Source organism: Balaenoptera acutorostrata, chromosome X (genome assembly GCF_949987535.1).
Source record: "Balaenoptera acutorostrata chromosome X, mBalAcu1.1, whole genome shotgun sequence".
In the NCBI taxonomy this organism is placed as follows: Eukaryota; Metazoa; Chordata; class Mammalia; order Artiodactyla; family Balaenopteridae; genus Balaenoptera; species Balaenoptera acutorostrata.
Window position 1 is genome coordinate 60,568,931 of NC_080085.1, and position 20,956 is coordinate 60,589,886.

At 47.6% G+C, this 20,956-nt stretch overlaps 4 protein-coding genes across 4 annotated transcripts; all 4 read left to right on the forward strand.

Moving 5' to 3' along the window:
• The first annotated feature begins 1,995 nt into the window (after window positions 1–1,995).
• Window positions 1,996–2,341, forward strand: LOC130706255 (elongation factor 1-gamma-like). Its single transcript, XM_057537643.1, has one exon. The coding sequence runs from the start codon at window positions 1,996–1,998 to the stop codon at window positions 2,314–2,316; it is 321 nt and encodes a 106-aa protein (XP_057393626.1). The 3' UTR covers window positions 2,317–2,341.
• Window positions 2,342–3,547: 1,206 nt separating this feature from the next.
• Window positions 3,548–4,423, forward strand: LOC130706226 (OTU domain-containing protein 6A-like). Its single transcript, XM_057537558.1, has one exon. It carries the CDS (start codon window positions 3,548–3,550, stop codon window positions 4,421–4,423), a length of 876 nt encoding a protein of 291 aa, XP_057393541.1.
• Window positions 4,424–16,903: 12,480 nt separating this feature from the next.
• LOC103009439 (elongation factor 1-gamma-like) lies at window positions 16,904–17,258 on the forward strand. Its single transcript, XM_057537644.1, has one exon. The coding sequence runs from the start codon at window positions 16,904–16,906 to the stop codon at window positions 17,222–17,224; it is 321 nt and encodes a 106-aa protein (XP_057393627.1). The 3' UTR covers window positions 17,225–17,258.
• Window positions 17,259–18,454: 1,196 nt separating this feature from the next.
• LOC103008565 (OTU domain-containing protein 6A) lies at window positions 18,455–19,330 on the forward strand. The gene has a single exon (XM_007184958.1). The coding sequence runs from the start codon at window positions 18,455–18,457 to the stop codon at window positions 19,328–19,330; it is 876 nt and encodes a 291-aa protein (XP_007185020.1).
• The last annotated feature ends 1,626 nt before the right edge of the window (window positions 19,331–20,956 follow it).

Genomic DNA, 20,956 nt, shown 5'->3' on the forward strand with positions numbered 1-20,956 from the left:
GCCCTTGAACTCACTGGAAAGCTCCCTCTGATGTGAGCTAGGAACCCAGTCCAGACAGACACTTAAGGACCAATAAACTCTGAACTAATGAGTATGCTGATTACCATGGAAACTGCTGTCTCTGTTGGCCTATGAAGGGGAGGAGGACTGGCGGTGGTGAAATGGAAAGGGGAGGATGTGTGAGAATGGAGTGGGGGCAGGAGCTGGGAGGTAGGGACTGGGGTAAGGTAGAGGAAAGGAACTTCCGTTTATTACTGTCTTCCTCGGTGCCAGACACTGAACTGGGTGCCTTACATACATTTGATCATCACAGCCCCCTGCAAGATAGGCTTTAATTCTTTTCCCCTCCCACCTCACCAACTGGCAAAGCATATGCTGTTAATCAACAAGATGACCTATCACCATTCCCAGTGCTTCTTATTGGAAAAGATAACCTTGAACTCCCTGCTATCTAATCCTTATCAAAAACCCAGCTGTGGTCGTCACTGAGCTCTGCCCACCAGAGCAACAGCCAGCTCTACCCCAGACAAGTCCCTCCCATCAGGAAACTTGCACAAGCCTCTTAGGTAGCCTCATCCACCAGAGGGCAGACAGCAGAAGCAAGAAGAACTACAATCCGGCAGCCTGTGGAACAAAAACAACATTCACAGAAAGATAGACAAGATGAAAAGGCAGAGAGCTATGTACCGGATGAAGGAACAAGATAAAACCCCAGAAGAACAACTAAATGAAGTGGAGCTAGGCAACCTTCCAGAAAAAGAATTCAGAATAATGATAGTGAAGATGATCCAGGACCTCGGAAAAAGAATAGAGGCAAAGATCAAGAAGGTGCAAGAAATGTTTAACAAAGACCTAGAAGAATTAAAGAACACACAAACAGAAATGAACAATACAATAAGTGAAATGAAAACTACACTAGAAGGAATCAATAGCAGAATAACTGAGGCAGAAGAACGAGTTTGTGACCTGGAAGACAGAGAGATGGGATTCACTGCTGCAGAACAGAATGAGGAAAAAAGAATGAAAAGAAATGAAGACAGTCTAAGAGACTTCTGGAACAACATTAAATGCAACAACATTCACATTATGTTGTGAATAGGGGTCCCAGAAGGAGAAGAGAGAGAGAAAGGACCAGAGAAAATATTTGAAGAGATTATAGTTGAAAACTTCCTTAACATGGGAAAGGAAATAGCCACCCAAGTCCAGGAAGTCCAGAGAGTCCCATACAGGATAAACGCAAGGAGAAACACGCTGAGACACATAGTAATCAAACTGGCAAAAATTAAAGACAAAGAAAAATTATCGAAAGCAGCGGGGGAAAAACGACAAATAACATACAAGGGAACTCCCATAAGGTTAACAGCTGATTTCTCAGCAGAAACTCTACAAGGAAGAAGGGAGTGGCAGGACATATTTAAAGTGATGAAAGGGGGCTTCCCTGGTGGCACAGTGGTTGAGAATCTGCCTGCCAATGCAGGGGACACGGGTTCGAGCCCTGGTCTGGGAAGATCCCACATGCCGCAGAGCGACTGGGCCCGTGAGCCACAACTACTGAGCCTGCGCGTCTGGAGCCTGTGCTCCGCAACAAGAGAGGCCGCGATAGTGAGAGGCCCGTGCACCGCGATGAAGAGTGGCCCCCACTTGCCCCAACTAGAGAAAGCCCTCGCACAGAAACGAAGACCCAACACAACCATAAATAAATAAATTAAATTAAAAAAAAAATAAAGTGATGAAAGGGAAGAACCGACAACCAAGATTATTCTACCCAGCAAGAATCTCATCCAGGTTCAATGGAGAAATCAAAAGCTTTACAGATAAGCAAAAGCTAAGAGAATTCGGCACCACCAAACCAGCTCTACAACAAATGCTAAAGGAACTTCTCTAAGTGGGAAACACAAGAGAAGAAAAGGACCTACAAAAACAAACCCATAAAAATTAACCAAATGGTAATAGGAACTTACATGTCGATAATTACCTTAAACGTGAATGGATTAAATGCTCCAACCAAAAGACATAGAGTTTGCTCACCTGCCCAAGAGTACCTTTGTGTTGGATGAATTTAAGCGCAAGTACTCCAACGAGGACACACTCTCCGTGGCGCTGCCGTACCTTTGGGAGCACTTTGATAAAGATGGCTGGTCCCTGTGGTACTCCGAGTACAGCTTCCCTGAAGAGCTCACCCAGACCTTCATGAGCTGCAACCTCATCACTGGAACGCTCCAGCGACTGGACAAACTGAGGAAGAATGCCTTTGCCAGTGTCATTCTGTTTGGAACCAACAATAGCAGCTCCATTTCTGGAGTCTGGGTCTTCTGAGGCCAGGAGCGTGCCCTTCCGCTGAGTCCAGGTTGGCAGGTGCACTATGAGCCACACACATGGCAGAAACTGGATCCCAGCAGCGAGGAGACCCAGACGCTGGTTCGAGAATACTTTTCCTGGGATGGAGCCTTCCAGCATGTGGGCAAAGCCTTCAATCAGGGCAAGATCTTCAAGTGAACATCTCTTGCCATCGCCTAGCTGCCTGCACCTGCCCTTCAGGGAGAATGGGGGTCACTAAAGGAAACTGAACATTGAACCCTTTCCTGCCCTGCCTCCTTTGTGGGTGATGGCTTCTTCAAAGGGGAGTAGATATGTTGAAGCAGGGTGTTGTCTATACCTGCAGGACCTCCCTGTGTAGGAGAGGACTTCAGAAGAGCAGAAAGAGAGGCCTCTCCTCAGTTTTGATTTTTTTTTTTTAATTGCCTTGCCTCTCCTGTGATGACCACCTTCTAGCCTAGCTGGGAGAGAGTGGATGTAGTTAGGAGGTGGTGACACGGGGCTTTGTAACTACCTAACTCCAGACCTTCCCGCATGAAGGGGAAGAATACCTGCCGATGCGGTGAGAGCACAGCATGCAGAGCGACTTAACACTACTTCCCGCAACTGCCCTGTGAGGTAGGGCAGCAGCGAGAAGAGACTCCTTGGAACAGATACCGGCCTGTGGCCCCTAACCTGGCTGCGGATCATCTCTGGGGTATCCGTACTTTCTAACAAGGAAGTGGGGTTCAGAGATTCAAGCAACTTGCCTGTGATCACACATCTTAGGTGGTGGAGACAGGATTTTGAACCCAGTGGGTGTCACTGGAGCCTGTACCCTAAACACGCCCTAGCGCTTCCTGCAAAAAAAAAAAAAAAAAAAGAGTCCACGAAAACCTCCACAGGCTCAGTTGCTGCACATAACGCACAAAGGCGGGATTTTACAGCCGGGACAGGAACCCCTCTAAAACCGGAAGCACCCATTGCTACCGGGTCTAATGGGTGCATATGTAGGGTCTCCCAACAGCCAATCGTAGTGCCAGGCGTGTTTAGGAGGCGGAGCCGTGGAGAGACAGTGGCCAATGGCAGAGAGGGCCGTGAATAGAGTGAGGGCAACCGTGGGTGAGGGGAACAGAGTACAGCCGCCAGGGGAGACTGAGGAGCTCTAGCCAGTTGGGTGGTTAGACTGTTGACGTGAACTGTAGCAGTACCTCAGCCACCAAACTTCGATTCTCGCCTGCCCTTAAACATCATGGGAGATTCACAGCGTGAGCATCAGCAGGTGATACGACGCCACGACCGCGAGAAGACAGAGCTGCAGGCCCACATTCAGGACACGAAGAGCTCGGTCCCCGAGACCGACGAGGAGGGAAGAGAGCAGTTGCTCCTCGATGTGGCCCGCCTCGAGGCCGAGATGGAGCAGAAGCACCAGCAGGAGCTGGAGAAGTTTCAGGAGAGTTTCCCTGATAACAGCAACCGCGATTCTGTCACTGAAGACCTGCCCAAGGTGGATCTCAAGAACGAGCCTCCTGACCTCTCGAAGGCACAGAGAGGGTGCGAAAGAAAGGTGGCCCGAGAGGGAGAAAGCCAGGAGAGGGTGGCCGAGGCTGAGATGGAGCATCTGGCCAGCTTCCGCCACGACGAGGAAATGGAGCTCAGCGCCATCCTGCGGGCCAGGAATCTGGAGATGCAGGGTATCCCGGCCGACGGCCACTGCATGTACCGCGCCATCCAACACCAGCTGCTGTCCTACGTGACCGTGGATTGCCTGCGGAGGCTCACCGCCGAGTACATGCGGAACCATGTCGACGACTTCCTGCCCTTCTTCAGCAACCCCGAAGCCGGCATCGCCGGCAGCCGCGACGACTTCTTGAGGTACTGCGACGACATCGTGCTCAGGGCGTTGTGGGGAGGCCAGCTCGAGCTGAGGGCCCTGTCGCACGTCTTGCAGACCCCCATCGAGGTGATCCAGGCCAACTCGCCCGCCGTCATCATGGGAGAGGAGTACACCAAGAAGCCAATCACCCTGGTCTACCACCGCTACTCCTACAGCTGCGGGGAGCACTACAGCTCGGTGAAGCCGCTCGGCGCCGGCTCTGCCAGGAGCGTGGCCCGGCGTCTCTTCTAGGCCCGCTGCCGCCATCGCCGCGGCGGCAGCCGTTGGAGCCGAAGCCGCCGGCGCCGCGTCTCCTCAGCAGGCTCCGCTTTTTTTCTTCGGTTTTCTCGGGGTTTTGTTTATTCATTTCACTCAGAGTTCACGCCCTCTCTCCGCCCCCGCCCCCCCCCCCTTCTTCCTCCCTCGATCTTCTGTCCTCCTCGATCGTCCCTGGGTTTCTTCTTTCATGGGGTGGGGGGACCGGAGGCCAGTGACCAGGAAGAGATCTGTACTGTCCTACCCTAGCGGGAGTGAGTTTGCCAAGTTCTCACCTTTCTTGCCCTGAAGGGTCTCTGCCCCGCCCCCCACCCATGAGAACTGGTCACGTTGCAAGTAACTTTGGGGTTCAAGAAATGGCAACTTGGTTTGATGCGTTCTTCACTTGGGGGAAAAAAGTCAGTTTAGCTCAGAATCTTCCGGTTGCCCCGTGAATGTATTGATTACTTAAAGTTGGAGTTGATGTGAATGAAATGATTTGGGAATGCCTTTTGCTTAGTTCTTTGGGGGAAAAAAATGTATCGTGGGCTGTTTGGGGGTTTTGCTTTCCACTTCAACTGGGCTACTCAGGAGACGTCTCAAGTTACAAACAAGACCTCCTCTAGTATTTTTTTTTTTTCTTTTAGCTGCATTGGGTCTTCGTTGCAGTGCGCCGGCTCTAGGCACGCGGGTTTCAGTAGTTATGGTGTGTGGGCTTAGTAGTTGTGACTTGCAGGCTCTAGAGCGCAGGCTCAGAAGTTGTGGCGCACAGGCTTAGTTGCTCTGCGGCATGTGGGGTCTTCCCCGACCAGGGCTCGAACCTGTGTCCCCGGGATTCTTAACCACTGAGCCACCAGGGGAGCCCTAGTATTTTGTTTTGTTTTTTCATAAAACCTTGTATGGTTGCAAATTAATTACAGTTGTTCAGATGTTTCCTGAACTCTAAATAATGTTTGTTAACTTTAGAAGTTTAAATGTAAGCGTTAAATGTAGCAAGTAGATTTACCTAAACTGATAGGCTAGATAAGGTTTGTTCTAAGATGTGAAAGATCTCAATTTAATTTCCTTTATTAAATATAAGAAAGGGCATGACTTTATTCAAGTAGTTGATTCATTTCATTATATCTGCAATTGATGTGAAGTAAGAAGAGACAAACTGATAGGTAGTTTAACTTACTGTGAGGGGTGAGATCAACTAGTAAGTTTCCTTTATTCTCAGACATAAAAGGGTATAATTTTGTGCAAGCGGTTGGTCCACTTTGTTCTATCTACAACCGGTATGAGTGTGAAAGATCTGAACTTCGTCGTTTTCCTTAATTCTTAGAGATAAAAAGTATTTAAAGAGAGATTTTTAAAAGCATTAAAGGAGTTGATTCATTTTGTCATATCTGCAACTGGTATGAAGCAAAAAAAAGAAAGTGAGCAATATACTTTTGTTGATATTTTAGACTTGTTGATATCTTGAATTTGCCAAAAAAAAAGTAAAAGTGAAATGATTTGCAGTAAACAATTAAAAAAAATTTAACCTTTAGATCCTGTATTTCAGTGAGATTACTTAAATTGATCTAAAAATTCTTTGTACACACCAACTGTTCTAAAATAAAATATACAAAGGGGAAAAGGGGAACAGTAGTTTGTTTAAAGAATAAAAGCAGTTTAAAAAATACCTGGTTTTCATTTTTGTATAGCTGACTTAGTTCATATAGAGTTTGTATACCAGGATCGACTTCAGCAAAGGAATCCTGGAGGGTTAGGGAGCAGGAGAGAAGGGGGAGGACACAGTGACAGATGAGGCTTTTGGAAGATGGAATGGGCCTGCAGCCTTGATGGTGGCCTGGAGTGCAATCTCTCCCAGGGAAGGATTTAGGGAGTACCAAGGTAGTTGAAGCTATCCTGAGTTGATGTTTCACTCAGTGAAAACATCATGAAATGGCTTCAGTTAAGGATGTTCTCATTGCTATGCATGAAAAAGAATTCTCACTTTCAAAAACTTGCCAGTCCAGGGCTAGTGGCAGGAGGGAAAGAAGTGCCACTGTTTTTTTTTTTTTTTTGAAGGCAGGGGGTGGGGGTGGGGGGAATCTGTTTTCAAAATACAAATATAGAAATCCTGCCAGATAGCTCACTGTGTAAATGTGTGCATCAGATACATTTTCAGATAGCCAGCTGGCTGAGAAGAGGAAGTCCCTGAGAAAACGAGGTATTTGGATGCATTGTGAGAAGAGTGCCTTTTATAGGGATGAGAAAGCTGGCTGGGGAAGGAAGAATAGGCCAGGAAGGGAGGCATAATCTGTAGAAGGGGGCCTGGCTGGGAAAAGGGGTGAAAATTGGGGAAGGGGTCAGTCTAGGAGGATGAATGGGACGTGGCAGGGGAAAGGGGAACAGGCAGAAGAAGGGGAGACGGCGAGGTAAGGGAACCTGTGTGAACTGGGGCACAGGGTGAAGAAGGAGGCCAGGCTAGGAAGGGGATAATGGAGTGGGGGCTGCTTAGGGAAGGAGGACTTGGCTGGTCAAGGGAAAGAGGCTTAGTTGAGTTAGGGGGCAAAAGATGAGAAAGGAATCCTTGACTGTTAAAGGGGGAAAAGCCTGGGGAATGGCACCTGACCAGGGAAAGAGATCTGTCTGGGAAAGTAGGCTTAAGCTGGGGAGAAAGGCCTAGGCTGGGGAAGAGGGTGAGGCTGGGGAAGGGGCCTGGATGTGGGAAGGGGCCTGTCTTGGAAAAGGAGCACAGACTTGACAGGGTGGCACAAGCTGAGGATGGGAGACTGGCTGGGCTGGGGGAGGTTCGGGGGTGCAAATATCCTGGCAGGGAAAGGTGGCCTGCCTGGGGAGGGGCTCCGGCGGGGGAATGGGGCCTGGGAGGGAGGCACAGGCTAGGACAGGAACCTAGCAGGAGAGGTGGCGGAAGAGGTTCGAATGCTGAGACCGACATAGGCTGGGCGTGGGATAATAGGCGGGTTGATGGACCTGGTTGGAAGAGGGGGATTAGCAGGTGGAGAGGGCCTGCTAGGGCAGGGATCCTGCCTGGGAACGAAGGCGTGTGTCCTGGCTGAGGGAGGGCACATGGTTGAGGAAAGGGACCTAGCTGGGGCCACAGGCTAGGGATGGCGGGAAGGTCTGGCTGAGGAGGGGGAATAAGCTAGGGAAGGGGTTTGGTTGAGGAAGGGGTATACCGCTTGAGGAAAGGGACCTTACTGGGAAGGAGGCCCGCCTGGGAAAAGGAGCTTAGACTGGGGGAGAGGCTGTAGGTCCCTGGGTGAAGAGAGCCTGGCTGTGGGGAGGAGTCTGGCTGGGAAAGAGTTCCCAGCTGGGGGCGTGTGTGTGTGTGTGTGTGTGTGTGTGTGTGTGTGTGTGTGTGTGAAGGGGTCCTGGCAGGGAAACGTCACATGGTCGGGGAGGGGACTTTACTGGTGATGGAGAGCTGAGAGAGGAGGATGCTTGGCCAGGGAAGGAGGCACTGGCTATGAAAGGCCAGTGAAGGGGGAACTCCTCGGAAAAGTGGTCCAGCTGAAAAGGGAAAAGACTGGGCACAAGCACCTGGCTGTCAGAAGGAGGCCCTTTCTGGAGAAGGGGTCCCGTGAGGCCAAGGGGACAAAGGGGTGAAAAGGGGCCTTGCCTGGGGAAGGGTAGCCTGGCTAAGGAGGCTGTCAACAGGGTCTCAGGTTGGGGAACAGGCCCTGGCTGGGTGAGGGGCCAGCGAGCAGAAGGGTCCTGCATGGGGAATAAGACAGGCTGGGGTTGAGGCCTGCCTGGGGAGGGGAGGCTGGCAGCATAGGATGGTAAAGAGGCTGGGCTGTGGCCCGGGGTGGGAAAACTTCCAGGTAAGTGGCTAGAGGCTGGAGAGTTGGACACAGGCTGGTAAGATGGCTGGTTTAGAAAGGGGGCCAATCCAAAGAAGGAGGCATCGGCTGAGGAAGAGGCTCTGGCTGGGGAAAGGGGCCTAGCCGGGCAAGGGGACATAGGCTGGGAAGGGAAAACCAAGTTGGGTCAGGGAGCCTGGGCACGGGCTGGCGGGGGTGGGTGGGTAGCAAGCTGGGGCAGGGGCCTAGGCAGGGTTGCTGCAAACGAGGATACTGGCTGGGAACGTGACTCCGCTGGGGTGAGGGTCTAGGTGGGTATAGGGGAAGCCTGCCTAGGAGGGGAAGGGAACCAGGCTGGGGAGCCGGGGAGGCAGGTATAAACGGACAAAGAGAGCCCGGCTGAGAAGAGGGCCTGGCTGGCTTCGAAGCACAGGCAGGTTAAGGGCTTCTGACGGGGGATGGCTTATCTGCTGGGGCAGAGGGTGCATAATGTGGGGAAATGGGACTACCTGGGGAAGGGGGCCTGGCTCCAGGGGGCATAGACTGAGGAGCAGGGTTAGGGAAGTGAGGAAGAGGGAATAGGCTGGTGACAAGGACCAGGGGCCTGGTTGGTATAGGGTATGAATTGGTATAAGGTGAAAAAGGGGTTCCTGGCTTTTGAATGGGGAAGGGCTAGGGAGTGGCACCTGGCTAGGGGAGGAGGCACTCGCTAGGGAAATTATCTGCACATGAAGTTGGGAGGGGCTGGATGCAGACGGGGCACTGTTGTGAGGGCAGGGTGCACCGGCCAAGGAAGGGGGCATGGGCCGGGCAGAGGCCCTGAATGGGGAAGAGGGCATAGGTTGGTGAAGAGGGCACTGCCTGGGTAATGTGGGCCTTGCTGGGAGTGGGGGGAGCTCCTGGTGCTGCCCACGGAATTCTTTGGCAGAAGGCAGCAAACAAACCAGCAGAGTCCCATTTTACAGGCTTCTCCCTAAATACAAGAGAAATAACTATTTCTGTCTAGGGAACCCTTAAGATCTCACTGGGCCTGTTCCAGCTTCCTCCACTGGGTTTGCCTTCAGCTGGAAGGACGGGGAAGAGTAAACCCAGGCCGGATTCCAACCAGGCCCAGAGCACAAGCCAAGAAGGGGCCTTCGCTGTGGGATCCGGCAGGACATGAGGGATTTGCAGTCTGTTCCATTTTGTAACAGTGACCACAGTCACTGAGGACAGTGAGTGTTCTGGGCAATTTCGTGTGCAAAAGCCATGGGGTACTGTTCCCAAAGGGATTCAATTCCAGAAGCAAATTTCATTCATTTACTTACTATTCTTCATTTACTCATTATCATGCCCTTTTGCCTTAGCAGCCAAAGACAAGGACATCTATCTGGATTTGAAGCCCAGCTCATATACCCACTTCCTAGCTTTGTGACTTGGATTAAGTCATCTAATCTTTCTGGGCTTCAGTTTCCTCATCAGTAACATGGGACAGTTAATGCCTGTCTTAGAGGTATCTCTTGGGATGTTCGGTACATTAAATGAAAATATGGATAAAATGTGCAAGAAATGTATCATTACCTAGGGGCCTAAGACTATAAGACTATCAGCTGCGGCAGCAACCACCCCTTCATTCTGTCTACAGTAACTTTTGGAGCCACTTGGCCTCTTCCCACAGGTCCTACAGTGGAAGCCAGAACTTCTTGGGCTGCAGCGTGAAAGCAAAAGCCACTGGAGCTTACCAAAGTGCCCTCTTGGGTACAGGGGGGCCTGTGCGCAGGGACTCCTCAGGCCAGTCAGTATCTTCCTTCCTTCCACGCTTTTTCTACACAAACACATAGACATGCATATTTTCAAAAACCAAACTGGTATCATTCTATTTGAACTACTTCTATTTTTTTTTACTTAGAAATACATTATAAGCATTTCCCTCTGTCCTTAGTCTTCAATACGATGATTTTAACGCCTGCATTCTAGCCTGTGAATGTGCCATAATTTATTTGTCCTATTCTATTGCTGGACATTTAGATTGCTTTCAACTTCTCCCTGCTATAAATACGCCACTGTAATATCCTTGTAGCTGAGTCTTTGTCTATATTTCTGATTATTTCCCTTTGATAAGATTTCTAGAAGTGATCTAGGTCAAAAGGAGAGGCTTTTAATGCATACTGGTGAATTGCCCTCCAGAAAGAGTGAGCCAATTTACACTCTCAGGGGGTGAGAGTGTTACTTTCCCATATAGTTGCAAACACTGAAAATTATCATCTTTGCTAATTTGTTCGGTGAAAAATGCTGTATTAGTTGACCCTTTGTCGATTACTAGTGAGGTGGAATATTCCTCTAAGTATTTATTAGCATGTCTATTTCATTCATGCTGGAACAAATAATTCTTAGTTTATTGCCTGTTCCTGACATTTGCTTAATTTTCTATGGGTAAGATTGTCTTCTTCTTATGGATTTTTAATAGGTCCTTCCACTTTTCATTCGGATATTTTTTAAAAATAGTTTTTCCCATACATCATTAGCCTTTCAGTGTTGTTTCTGACTTTTTGCATATGCTAAAGTTTAAAATTGTAATGGAGTCTATCTATCGATCTTTTTCTTTATGGTTTCTGTCTTGGTACCTTGCTTAGAAAGGGCTTCCCCATCCCGAGGTTGGATCAATATTCGTTGATACTTTCAAGTTTTTCATGCTTTCTTTGTATATTTAACACTATCTAACAAATCCACCTGGAAATTACTTGGGTGTAAGATAAGGACATAAATTGATTTTCTCCAATTATGGTAATTAACCAGTTAGCCCAACACCACTTACTGAGTAATCCACCATTTCACCACTGATGCGAAGTGCCACCTTGCACGTATATTACATTCTTATGAGAGGGTAAGTCTCGTTTCAGTCAGTCACACAGAATAACTGCATTCCAGTGACCTCCATGTGAAACTGCCAGCTGTCCATTCATCCATTCACTCCACATTTACTGAAGAGAATGGTGATAAACAATAGAGGTAGAGAGATAAAGATCCAGTCCCAGCGCTCACCATCTAGTAGAGATGGCAGATAGATGGAAAATAGAGAGAAATAAACAGAAAGCAGCACGACCAGTGCTGTGATGAAAGGAAGCACAGAGGAAGGGCACTTCATCAGACCTGGCGTGGCAGGGAGGCTTAGGAGGACAGCCAGAGCAAAGGCAGGAGTGAAAGAACAGGGTGTCTCTGTGTTCAGTGGAGCTGGAGGATAGAGGTGCGAGGTGAGGGAGCTGTGGGAAAGAGGCTGCAGAGGGAGGCTGGCATGGTCTCCCAGCTTTAGTAACCATCGGTTTTACTCATAATATTACAAATTAAATAAATACAAATTAAATGAGATACCATTTTTCATCAGTCAGATTAGCAAAGAAGTCAAGTTTGATAATATGTTGTGTTGATGGGAGAATGCAGAAACAGGCATTCTCAAACATACTGTTTCCCTTGTACATGACTAAAGAATATATTTTAAAGGATACTATTGGTTGCTTTTGAGGAGGGGAACCAAGTTGCTGGGGGAAAAGGATGGGACGGAGCTTTGCACTGTGTAATCTCTTAAACGGCTGATATTTTGAACTCTATGAGTTAATAAATAAATCTAAACCTAACTCACTCACTAAATAAAACGCACATAGCTTTTGAACTGGCAGTCTATATCCAGGGATCTATACTACAGATATACGTATTATACAGCAGTATACTTCAAGGTTATTCATTAGAGTGTTGTTTGTCCAAGTAAAACTCTAGATGCAACCTAAATATCCTCAGTAAGGACTAGCTGAGTAAGTTTTGGATCATCCATATGAATTGTTTCCTCTAGGGAGAGGGAAAGAAATGGGTGGGTGGAAGGAGGAAGGTGTTGAGCTTTTACTTTTAAACTATGTACTTCGATATAGTTGAATTTTTTTATTGCAAGGCTATATATCTCCTCATTATCTCTCCTGCCAGCCCCTGGCAACCAATATTCTACTTTCTGTCTCTCAATTTGACTACTCTATGTACCTCATACAAGTGGAATCATACAATATTTGTCCTTTTGTGACTGGCTTATTTCACATAGCATAATGTCTTCAAGGTTCATCCACGTTGTAGCAGGTGTCAGAGTTTCCTTTTTAAAGCTGAATAATATTCCATTGTGTGTATATACCACATTTTGTTTCTCCATTATATCATGGAATTTTTAAGTAGAAATTTTTATCTATGTATCATCTAAAAACTAGAAAAAATGATTTCAAAACACTATTTCCTTTCTTCCTCTTCCTGTGGGATAATTTAAATAGCATAGGAATTATCTGCTCCTTGAAAGTTTGAAATAGTCCATTCACTTGTGCAACTGGGCCTGGGCCTTTTTTTGAAGTGAGACTCTTTGACAGTCAGGTACAGTCCTTGGAAGAAAAACTATGCTGTGTAAAACAACCATAATTTATCTAAAATAGATAGGACAAAAATTAGACAAAAAAATCAGGAGGTAAAGAGTAAATGTGAAATTTTTTTCTTAATCTCTCAGAGGGTGAACCAAAGATACCATTTCACTTTTGAAGTTGAAAAATTGAGAATTATAGGCTTAAGCATGGTGCTTACCATCACAAAAATAACCACCAGTAGAACTAAAAGCGAATTGCCTATGCTCCCATTTAGAAGATTAAAAAAAAAAAAAAAAAGAATAAAGGAAAGAGAAAACCTAGCCCTTGGAGCAACAGATAGAAAACAAAGGAAACAGAAATAGTGAACTGGCCTTTTGTCATGGGGTCTGGGAGGGCGTGGGAGGAGCCAGGTAGCTTGTGCCTTTTTTTCCTGGTGTCTTCATTTTTACTTTGGTTTAAATTATTTTGCATGTGGAGATACCAAGGTTGTGCTATGCGTCTGTGGCCTGTTCCTAGTTTGAAAAAGAAGACAACTTCTTATCTCATTTTGATTCTTTTTTATTTCAGTGGGTATCTCCTAGGGGGATTGTGCATATGCACATTTGCTCAACCATCAAGTCCCAACTTGACTTTGAATAGGAAAAATGTGCCCCCTAAATATGTTTATTGCTCCTGAATTAATCTTGCCAAAACACTCTGTTAACCACTGACCTAGATGATCTCTGTAGGCCCTTCCAGCTCCCTGTGTGTCTGTTTTGGTTTCTCTGTCTCTCTATCTCTCTGCCTCTCTCCTTCTCACACACACACACACAATGCACACGCACACATACACTCAACTCTCACACACACGCATACACACCTTTGACAAAGAAATATATTTGTGTAAGAGATATTTTTCCTAACATACATGATTCACTTTAACATCCTTTAAAGTACTGCCCTAAAATGACCCTAAAATGACATACCCTTCCTCTCCTCTTCTGCTTTGGGGACTCTGGTGTTTCCAACAATGGAGAAGCTTGGAACACCATGACCTCACAGGCACTGAGAGCTGTTTCTCTCTCTCCTGGGGCTGCAAACTTAGACACGAAGAGATGCAGGATGCTCAGGCTAACCTTTAGACTGCAATAATGGCAAGATGCTATGAGGGCATGTGGAGTGTGAATTTAAAGAGATTGTCATATTTCCCACATCAGCAGGGTTTGTTCCTGGAACCCTCCATTTAAATATCCCTCCCATATGATGGCCCAAATGTTTAACAATGGGGTGAATGTCAACCAGTATTTAAGCCATGCCTATGTACTTTTAGTTATAAGAATACAAGGACACCTAAGAAAATCAATGAAATGTAAGAAATGCTCAAAAGAGCACTTCATTTTCATCAGGGAAAACCTTGCCCCACTGCCTTCACTCAGCTGTGCTAGGTGCCATGAAAATCTGCAAAGTAGGCAAACATCATCACAGTAAAATTCTGAAACCACGTCCAAACTCTTCCATGCAAGGTATGTTTCCAAAAGGAGAGAGTACACACACAAGAGAGAAAGTACTCGGTGAACAGAACTTATCGATGTAGTGAGGTCGGTAGTTATATAGTCTATACATTTCATTTTCCTATAAATTCCAGAGGATGCTGCCCTAATAACATATGGGCTTAAAGAAGAGAAGGGTGTTATTTCTAAATTAGCCCTTTCTTCTGCCCAGGCAAATTGCAGAAAAAGCCATTACCTTGAAACCATACGTTCCTGCAGTTCCTTGTTTTTTGACTGTCTTCCCCTATTTGGCTGTAAGCTCCTTGAGGTTAGGGATCTTTGTCTACTGTGTTTATGGTTATATCCACAGTGCCTAGCACAGTGCCTGGCATCTCGTAGGACTGATAAATGGTGGCTGACAGAATGAGCAAATCAGTTCAAGCATAGGAGTACAGTCAAGGACAAGGTGGGGGTCAGTATAGAAACCCAGCATGAACAGAGCAGGAACCTCTTATGACCTTAGAGCCTGAAGGGACAGGTGGGAGGGTAAGGAAAGAACAAATCCTCAGAAAGATACCCAAAATACCTTCAGTGAGGTTGGCTTCCTGTTGCTCAGTCTCCCGGCCTCCTTACTCACACTCCAACACCTACACCCCAGTGATGTGATCCTGCGTCTGCGAGTGCTGGGGAGTGATTCTCCAGATGCCTAGGAGCTGTGAGCATCTAGAGCATCCAGGATGAGATGATTTCCTCACATCTTCTCTCTTTACACCAAAATATCATTGTATGCTGTTGTTTCTAATTAGGAAAACTTGAATATAATGGCTTGTGTGTGACAATTTCTCAACAGCCCTTGAACTCACTGGAAAGCTCCCTCTGATGTGAGCTAGGAACCCAGTCCAGACAGACACTTAAGGACCAATAAACTCTGAACTAATGAGTATGCTGATTACCATGGAAACTGCTGTCTCTGTTGGCCTATGAAGGGGAGGAGGACTGGCGGTGGTGAAATGGAAAGGGGAGGATGTGTGAGAATGGAGTGGGGGCAGGAGCTGGGAGGTAGGGACTGGGGTAAGGTAGAGGAAAGGAACTTCCGTTTATTACTGTCTTCCTCGGTGCCAGACACTGAACTGGGTGCCTTACATACATTTGATCATCACAGCCCCCTGCAAGATAGGCTTTAATTCTTTTCCCCTCCCACCTCACCAACTGGCAAAGCATATGCTGTTAATCAACAAGATGACCTATCACCATTCCCAGTGCTTCTTATTGGAAAAGATAACCTTGAACTCCCTGCTATCTAATCCTTATCAAAAACCCAGCTGTGGTCGTCACTGAGCTCTGCCCACCAGAGCAACAGCCAGCTCTACCCCAGACAAGTCCCTCCCATCAGGAAACTTGCACAAGCCTCTTAGGTAGCCTCATCCACCAGAGGGCAGACAGCAGAAGCAAGAAGAACTACAATCCGGCAGCCTGTGGAACAAAAACAACATTCACAGAAAGATAGACAAGATGAAAAGGCAGAGAGCTATGTACCGGATGAAGGAACAAGATAAAACCCCAGAAGAACAACTAAATGAAGTGGAGCTAGGCAACCTTCCAGAAAAAGAATTCAGAATAATGATAGTGAAGATGATCCAGGACCTCGGAAAAAGAATAGAGGCAAAGATCAAGAAGGTGCAAGAAATGTTTAACAAAGACCTAGAAGAATTAAAGAACACACAAACAGAAATGAACAATACAATAAGTGAAATGAAAACTACACTAGAAGGAATCAATAGCAGAATAACTGAGGCAGAAGAACGAGTTTGTGACCTGGAAGACAGAGAGATGGGATTCACTGCTGCAGAACAGAATGAGGAAAAAAGAATGAAAAGAAATGAAGACAGTCTAAGAGACTTCTGGAACAACATTAAATGCAACAACATTCACATTATGTTGTGAATAGGGGTCCCAGAAGGAGAAGAGAGAGAGAAAGGACCAGAGAAAATATTTGAAGAGATTATAGTTGAAAACTTCCTTAACATGGGAAAGGAAATAGCCACCCAAGTCCAGGAAGTCCAGAGAGTCCCATACAGGATAAACGCAAGGAGAAACACGCTGAGACACATAGTAATCAAACTGGCAAAAATTAAAGACAAAGAAAAATTATCGAAAGCAGCGGGGGAAAAACGACAAATAACATACAAGGGAACTCCCATAAGGTTAACAGCTGATTTCTCAGCAGAAACTCTACAAGGAAGAAGGGAGTGGCAGGACATATTTAAAGTGATGAAAGGGGGCTTCCCTGGTGGCACAGTGGTTGAGAATCTGCCTGCCAATGCAGGGGACACGGGTTCGAGCCCTGGTCTGGGAAGATCCCACATGCCGCAGAGCGACTGGGCCCGTGAGCCACAACTACTGAGCCTGCGCGTCTGGAGCCTGTGCTCCGCAACAAGAGAGGCCGCGATAGTGAGAGGCCCGTGCACCGCGATGAAGAGTGGCCCCCACTTGCCCCAACTAGAGAAAGCCCTCGCACAGAAACGAAGACCCAACACAACCATAAATAAATAAATTAAATTAAAAAAAAAATAAAGTGATGAAAGGGAAGAACCGACAACCAAGATTATTCTACCCAGCAAGAATCTCATCCAGGTTCAATGGAGAAATCAAAAGCTTTACAGATAAGCAAAAGCTAAGAGAATTCGGCACCACCAAACCAGCTCTACAACAAATGCTAAAGGAACTTCTCTAAGTGGGAAACACAAGAGAAGAAAAGGACCTACAAAAACAAACCCATAAAAATTAACCAAATGGTAATAGGAACTTACATGTCGATAATTACCTTAAAGGTGAATGGATTAAATGCTCCAACCAAAAGACATAGAGTTTGCTCACCTGCCCAAGAGTACCTTTGTGTTGGATGAATTTAAGCGCAAGTACTCCAACGAGGACACACTCTCCGTGGCGCTGCCGTACCTTTGGGAGCACTTTGATAAAGATGGCTGGTCCCTGTGGTACTCCGAGTACAGCTTCCCTGAAGAGCTCACCCAGACCTTCATGAGCTGCAACCTCATCACTGGAACGCTCCAGCGACTGGACAAACTGAGGAAGAATGCCTTTGCCAGTGTCATTCTGTTTGGAACCAACAATAGCAGCTCCATTTCTGGAGTCTGGGTCTTCTGAGGCCAGGAGCGTGCCCTTCCGCTGAGTCCAGGTTGGCAGGTGCACTATGAGCCACACACATGGCAGAAACTGGATCCCAGCAGCGAGGAGACCCAGACGCTGGTTCGAGAATACTTTTCCTGGGATGGGGCCTTCCAGCATGTGGGCAAAGCCTTCAATCAGGGCAAGATCTTCAAGTGAACATCTCTTGCCATCGCCTAGCTGCCTGCACCTGCCCTTCAGGGAGAATGGGGGTCACTAAAGGAAACTGAACATTGAACCCTTTCCTGCCCTGCCTCCTTTGTGGGTGATGGCTTCTTCAAAGGGGAGTAGATATGTTGAAGCAGGGTGTTGTCTATACCTGCAGGACCTCCCTGTGTAGGAGAGGACTTCAGAAGAGCAGAAAGAGAGGCCTCTCCTCAGTTTTGATTTTTTTTTTTAATTGCCTTGCCTCTCCTGTGATGACCACCTTCTAGCCTAGCTGGGAGAGAGTGGATGTAGTTAGGAGGTGGTGACACGGGGCTTTGTAACTACCTAACTCCAGACCTTCCCGCATGAAGGGGAAGAATACCTGCCGATGCGGTGAGAGCACAGCATGCAGAGCGACTTAACACTACTTCCCGCAACTGCCCTGTGAGGTAGGGCAGCAGCGAGAAGAGACTCCTTGGAACAGATACCGGCCTGTGGCCCCTAACCTGGCTGCGGATCATCTCTGGGGTATCCGTACTTTCTAACAAGGAAGTGGGGTTCAGAGATTCAAGCAACTTGCCTGTGATCACACATCTTAGGTGGTGGAGACAGGATTTTGAACCCAGTGGGTGTCACTGGAGCCTGTACCCTAAACACGCCCTAGCGCTTCCTGCAAAAAAAAAAAAAAAAAAAGAGTCCACGAAAACCTCCACAGGCTCAGTTGCTGCACATAACGCACAAAGGCGGGATTTTACAGCCGGGACAGGAACCCCTCTAAAACCGGAAGCACCCATTGCTACCGGGTCTAATGGGTGCATATGTAGGGTCTCCCAACAGCCAATCGTAGTGCCAGGCGTGTTTAGGAGGCGGAGCCGTGGAGAGACAGTGGCCAATGGCAGAGAGGGCCGTGAATAGAGTGAGGGCAACCGTGGGTGAGGGGAACAGAGTACAGCCGCCAGGGGAGACTGAGGAGCTCTAGCCAGTTGGGTGGTTAGACTGTTGACGTGAACTGTAGCAGTACCTCAGCCACCAAACTTCGATTCTCGCCTGCCCTTAAACATCATGGGAGATTCACAGCGTGAGCATCAGCAGGTGATACGACGCCACGACCGCGAGAAGACAGAGCTGCAGGCCCACATTCAGGACACGAAGAGCTCGGTCCCCGAGACCGACGAGGAGGGAAGAGAGCAGTTGCTCCTCGATGTGGCCCGCCTCGAGGCCGAGATGGAGCAGAAGCACCAGCAGGAGCTGGAGAAGTTTCAGGAGAGTTTCCCTGATAACAGCAACCGCGATTCTGTCACTGAAGACCTGCCCAAGGTGGATCTCAAGAACGAGCCTCCTGACCTCTCGAAGGCACAGAGAGGGTGCGAAAGAAAGGTGGCCCGAGAGGGAGAAAGCCAGGAGAGGGTGGCCGAGGCTGAGATGGAGCATCTGGCCAGCTTCCGCCACGACGAGGAAATGGAGCTCAGCGCCATCCTGCGGGCCAGGAATCTGGAGATGCAGGGTATCCCGGCCGACGGCCACTGCATGTACCGCGCCATCCAACACCAGCTGCTGTCCTACGTGACCGTGGATTGCCTGCGGAGGCTCACCGCCGAGTACATGCGGAACCATGTCGACGACTTCCTGCCCTTCTTCAGCAACCCCGAAGCCGGCATCGCCGGCAGCCGCGACGACTTCTTGAGGTACTGCGACGACATCGTGCTCAGGGCGTTGTGGGGAGGCCAGCTCGAGCTGAGGGCCCTGTCGCACGTCTTGCAGACCCCCATCGAGGTGATCCAGGCCAACTCGCCCGCCGTCATCATGGGAGAGGAGTACACCAAGAAGCCAATCACCCTGGTCTACCACCGCTACTCCTACAGCTGCGGGGAGCACTACAGCTCGGTGAAGCCGCTCGGCGCCGGCTCCGCCAGGAGCGTGGCCCGGCGTCTCTTCTAGGCCCGCTGCCGCCATCGCCGCGGCGGCAGCCGTTGGAGCCGAAGCCGCCGGCGCCGCGTCTCCTCAGCAGGCTCCGCTTTTTTTCTTCGGTTTTCTCGGGGTTTTGTTTATTCATTTCACTCAGAGTTCACGCCCTCTCTCCGCCCCCGCCCCCCCCCCCTTCTTCCTCCCTCGATCTTCTGTCCTCCTCGATCGTCCCTGGGTTTCTTCTTTCATGGGGTGGGGGGACCGGAGGCCAGTGACCAGGAAGAGATCTGTACTGTCCTACCCTAGCGGGAGTGAGTTTGCCAAGTTCTCACCTTTCTTGCCCTGAAGGGTCTCTGCCCCGCCCCCCACCCATGAGAACTGGTCACGTTGCAAGTAACTTTGGGGTTCAAGAAATGGCAACTTGGTTTGATGCGTTCTTCACTTGGGGAAAAAAGTCAGTTTAGCTCAGAATCTTCCGGTTGCCCCGTGAATGTATTGATTACTTAAAGTTGGAGTTGATGTGAATGAAATGATTTGGGAATGCCTTTTGCTTAGTTCTTTGGGGGAAAAAAATGTATCGTGGGCTGTTTGGGGGTTTTGCTTTCCACTTCAACTGGGCTACTCAGGAGACGTCTCAAGTTACAAACAAGACCTCCTCTAGTATTTTTTTTTTTTTCTTTTAGCTGCATTGGGTCTTCGTTGCAGTGCGCCGGCTCTAGGCACGCGGGTTTCAGTAGTTATGGTGTGTGGGCTTAGTAGTTGTGACTTGCAGGCTCTAGAGCGCAGGCTCAGAAGTTGTGGCGCACAGGCTTAGTTGCTCTGCGGCATGTGGGGTCTTCCCCGACCAGGGCTCGAACCTGTGTCCCCGGGATTCTTAACCACTGAGCCACCAGGGGAGCCCTAGTATTTTGTTTTGTTTTTTCATAAAACCTTGTATGGTTGCAAATTAATTACAGTTGTTCAGATGTTTCCTGAACTCTAAATAATGTTTGTTAACTTTAGAAGTTTAAATGTAAGCGTTAAATGTAGCAAGTAGATTTACCTAAACTGATAGGCTAGATAAGGTTTGTTCTAAGATGTGAAAGATCTCAATTTAATTTCCTTTATTAAATATAAGAAAGGGCATGACTTTATTCAAGTAGTTGATTCATTTCATTATATCTGCAATTGATGTGAAGTAAGAAGAGACAAACTGATAGGTAGTTTAACTTACTGTGAGGGGTGAGATCAACTAGTAAGTTTCCTTTATTCTCAGACATAAAAGGGTATAATTTTGTGCAAGCGGTTGGTCCACTTTGTTCTATCTACAACCGGTATGAGTGTGAAAGATCTGAACTTCGTCGTTTTCCTTAATTCTTAGAGATAAAAAGTATTTAAAGAGAGATTTTTAAAAGCATTAAAGGAGTTGATTCATTTTGTCATATCTGCAACTGGTATGAAGCAAAAAAAAGAAAGTGAGCAATATACTTTTGTTGATATTTTAGACTTGTTGATATCTTGAATTTGCCAAAAAAAAAGTAAAAGTGAAATGATTTGCAGTAAACAATTAAAAAAAATTTAACCTTTAGATCCTGTATTTCAGTGAGATTACTTAAATTGATCTAAAAATTCTTTGTACACACCAACTGTTCTAAAATAAAATATACAAAGGGGAAAAGG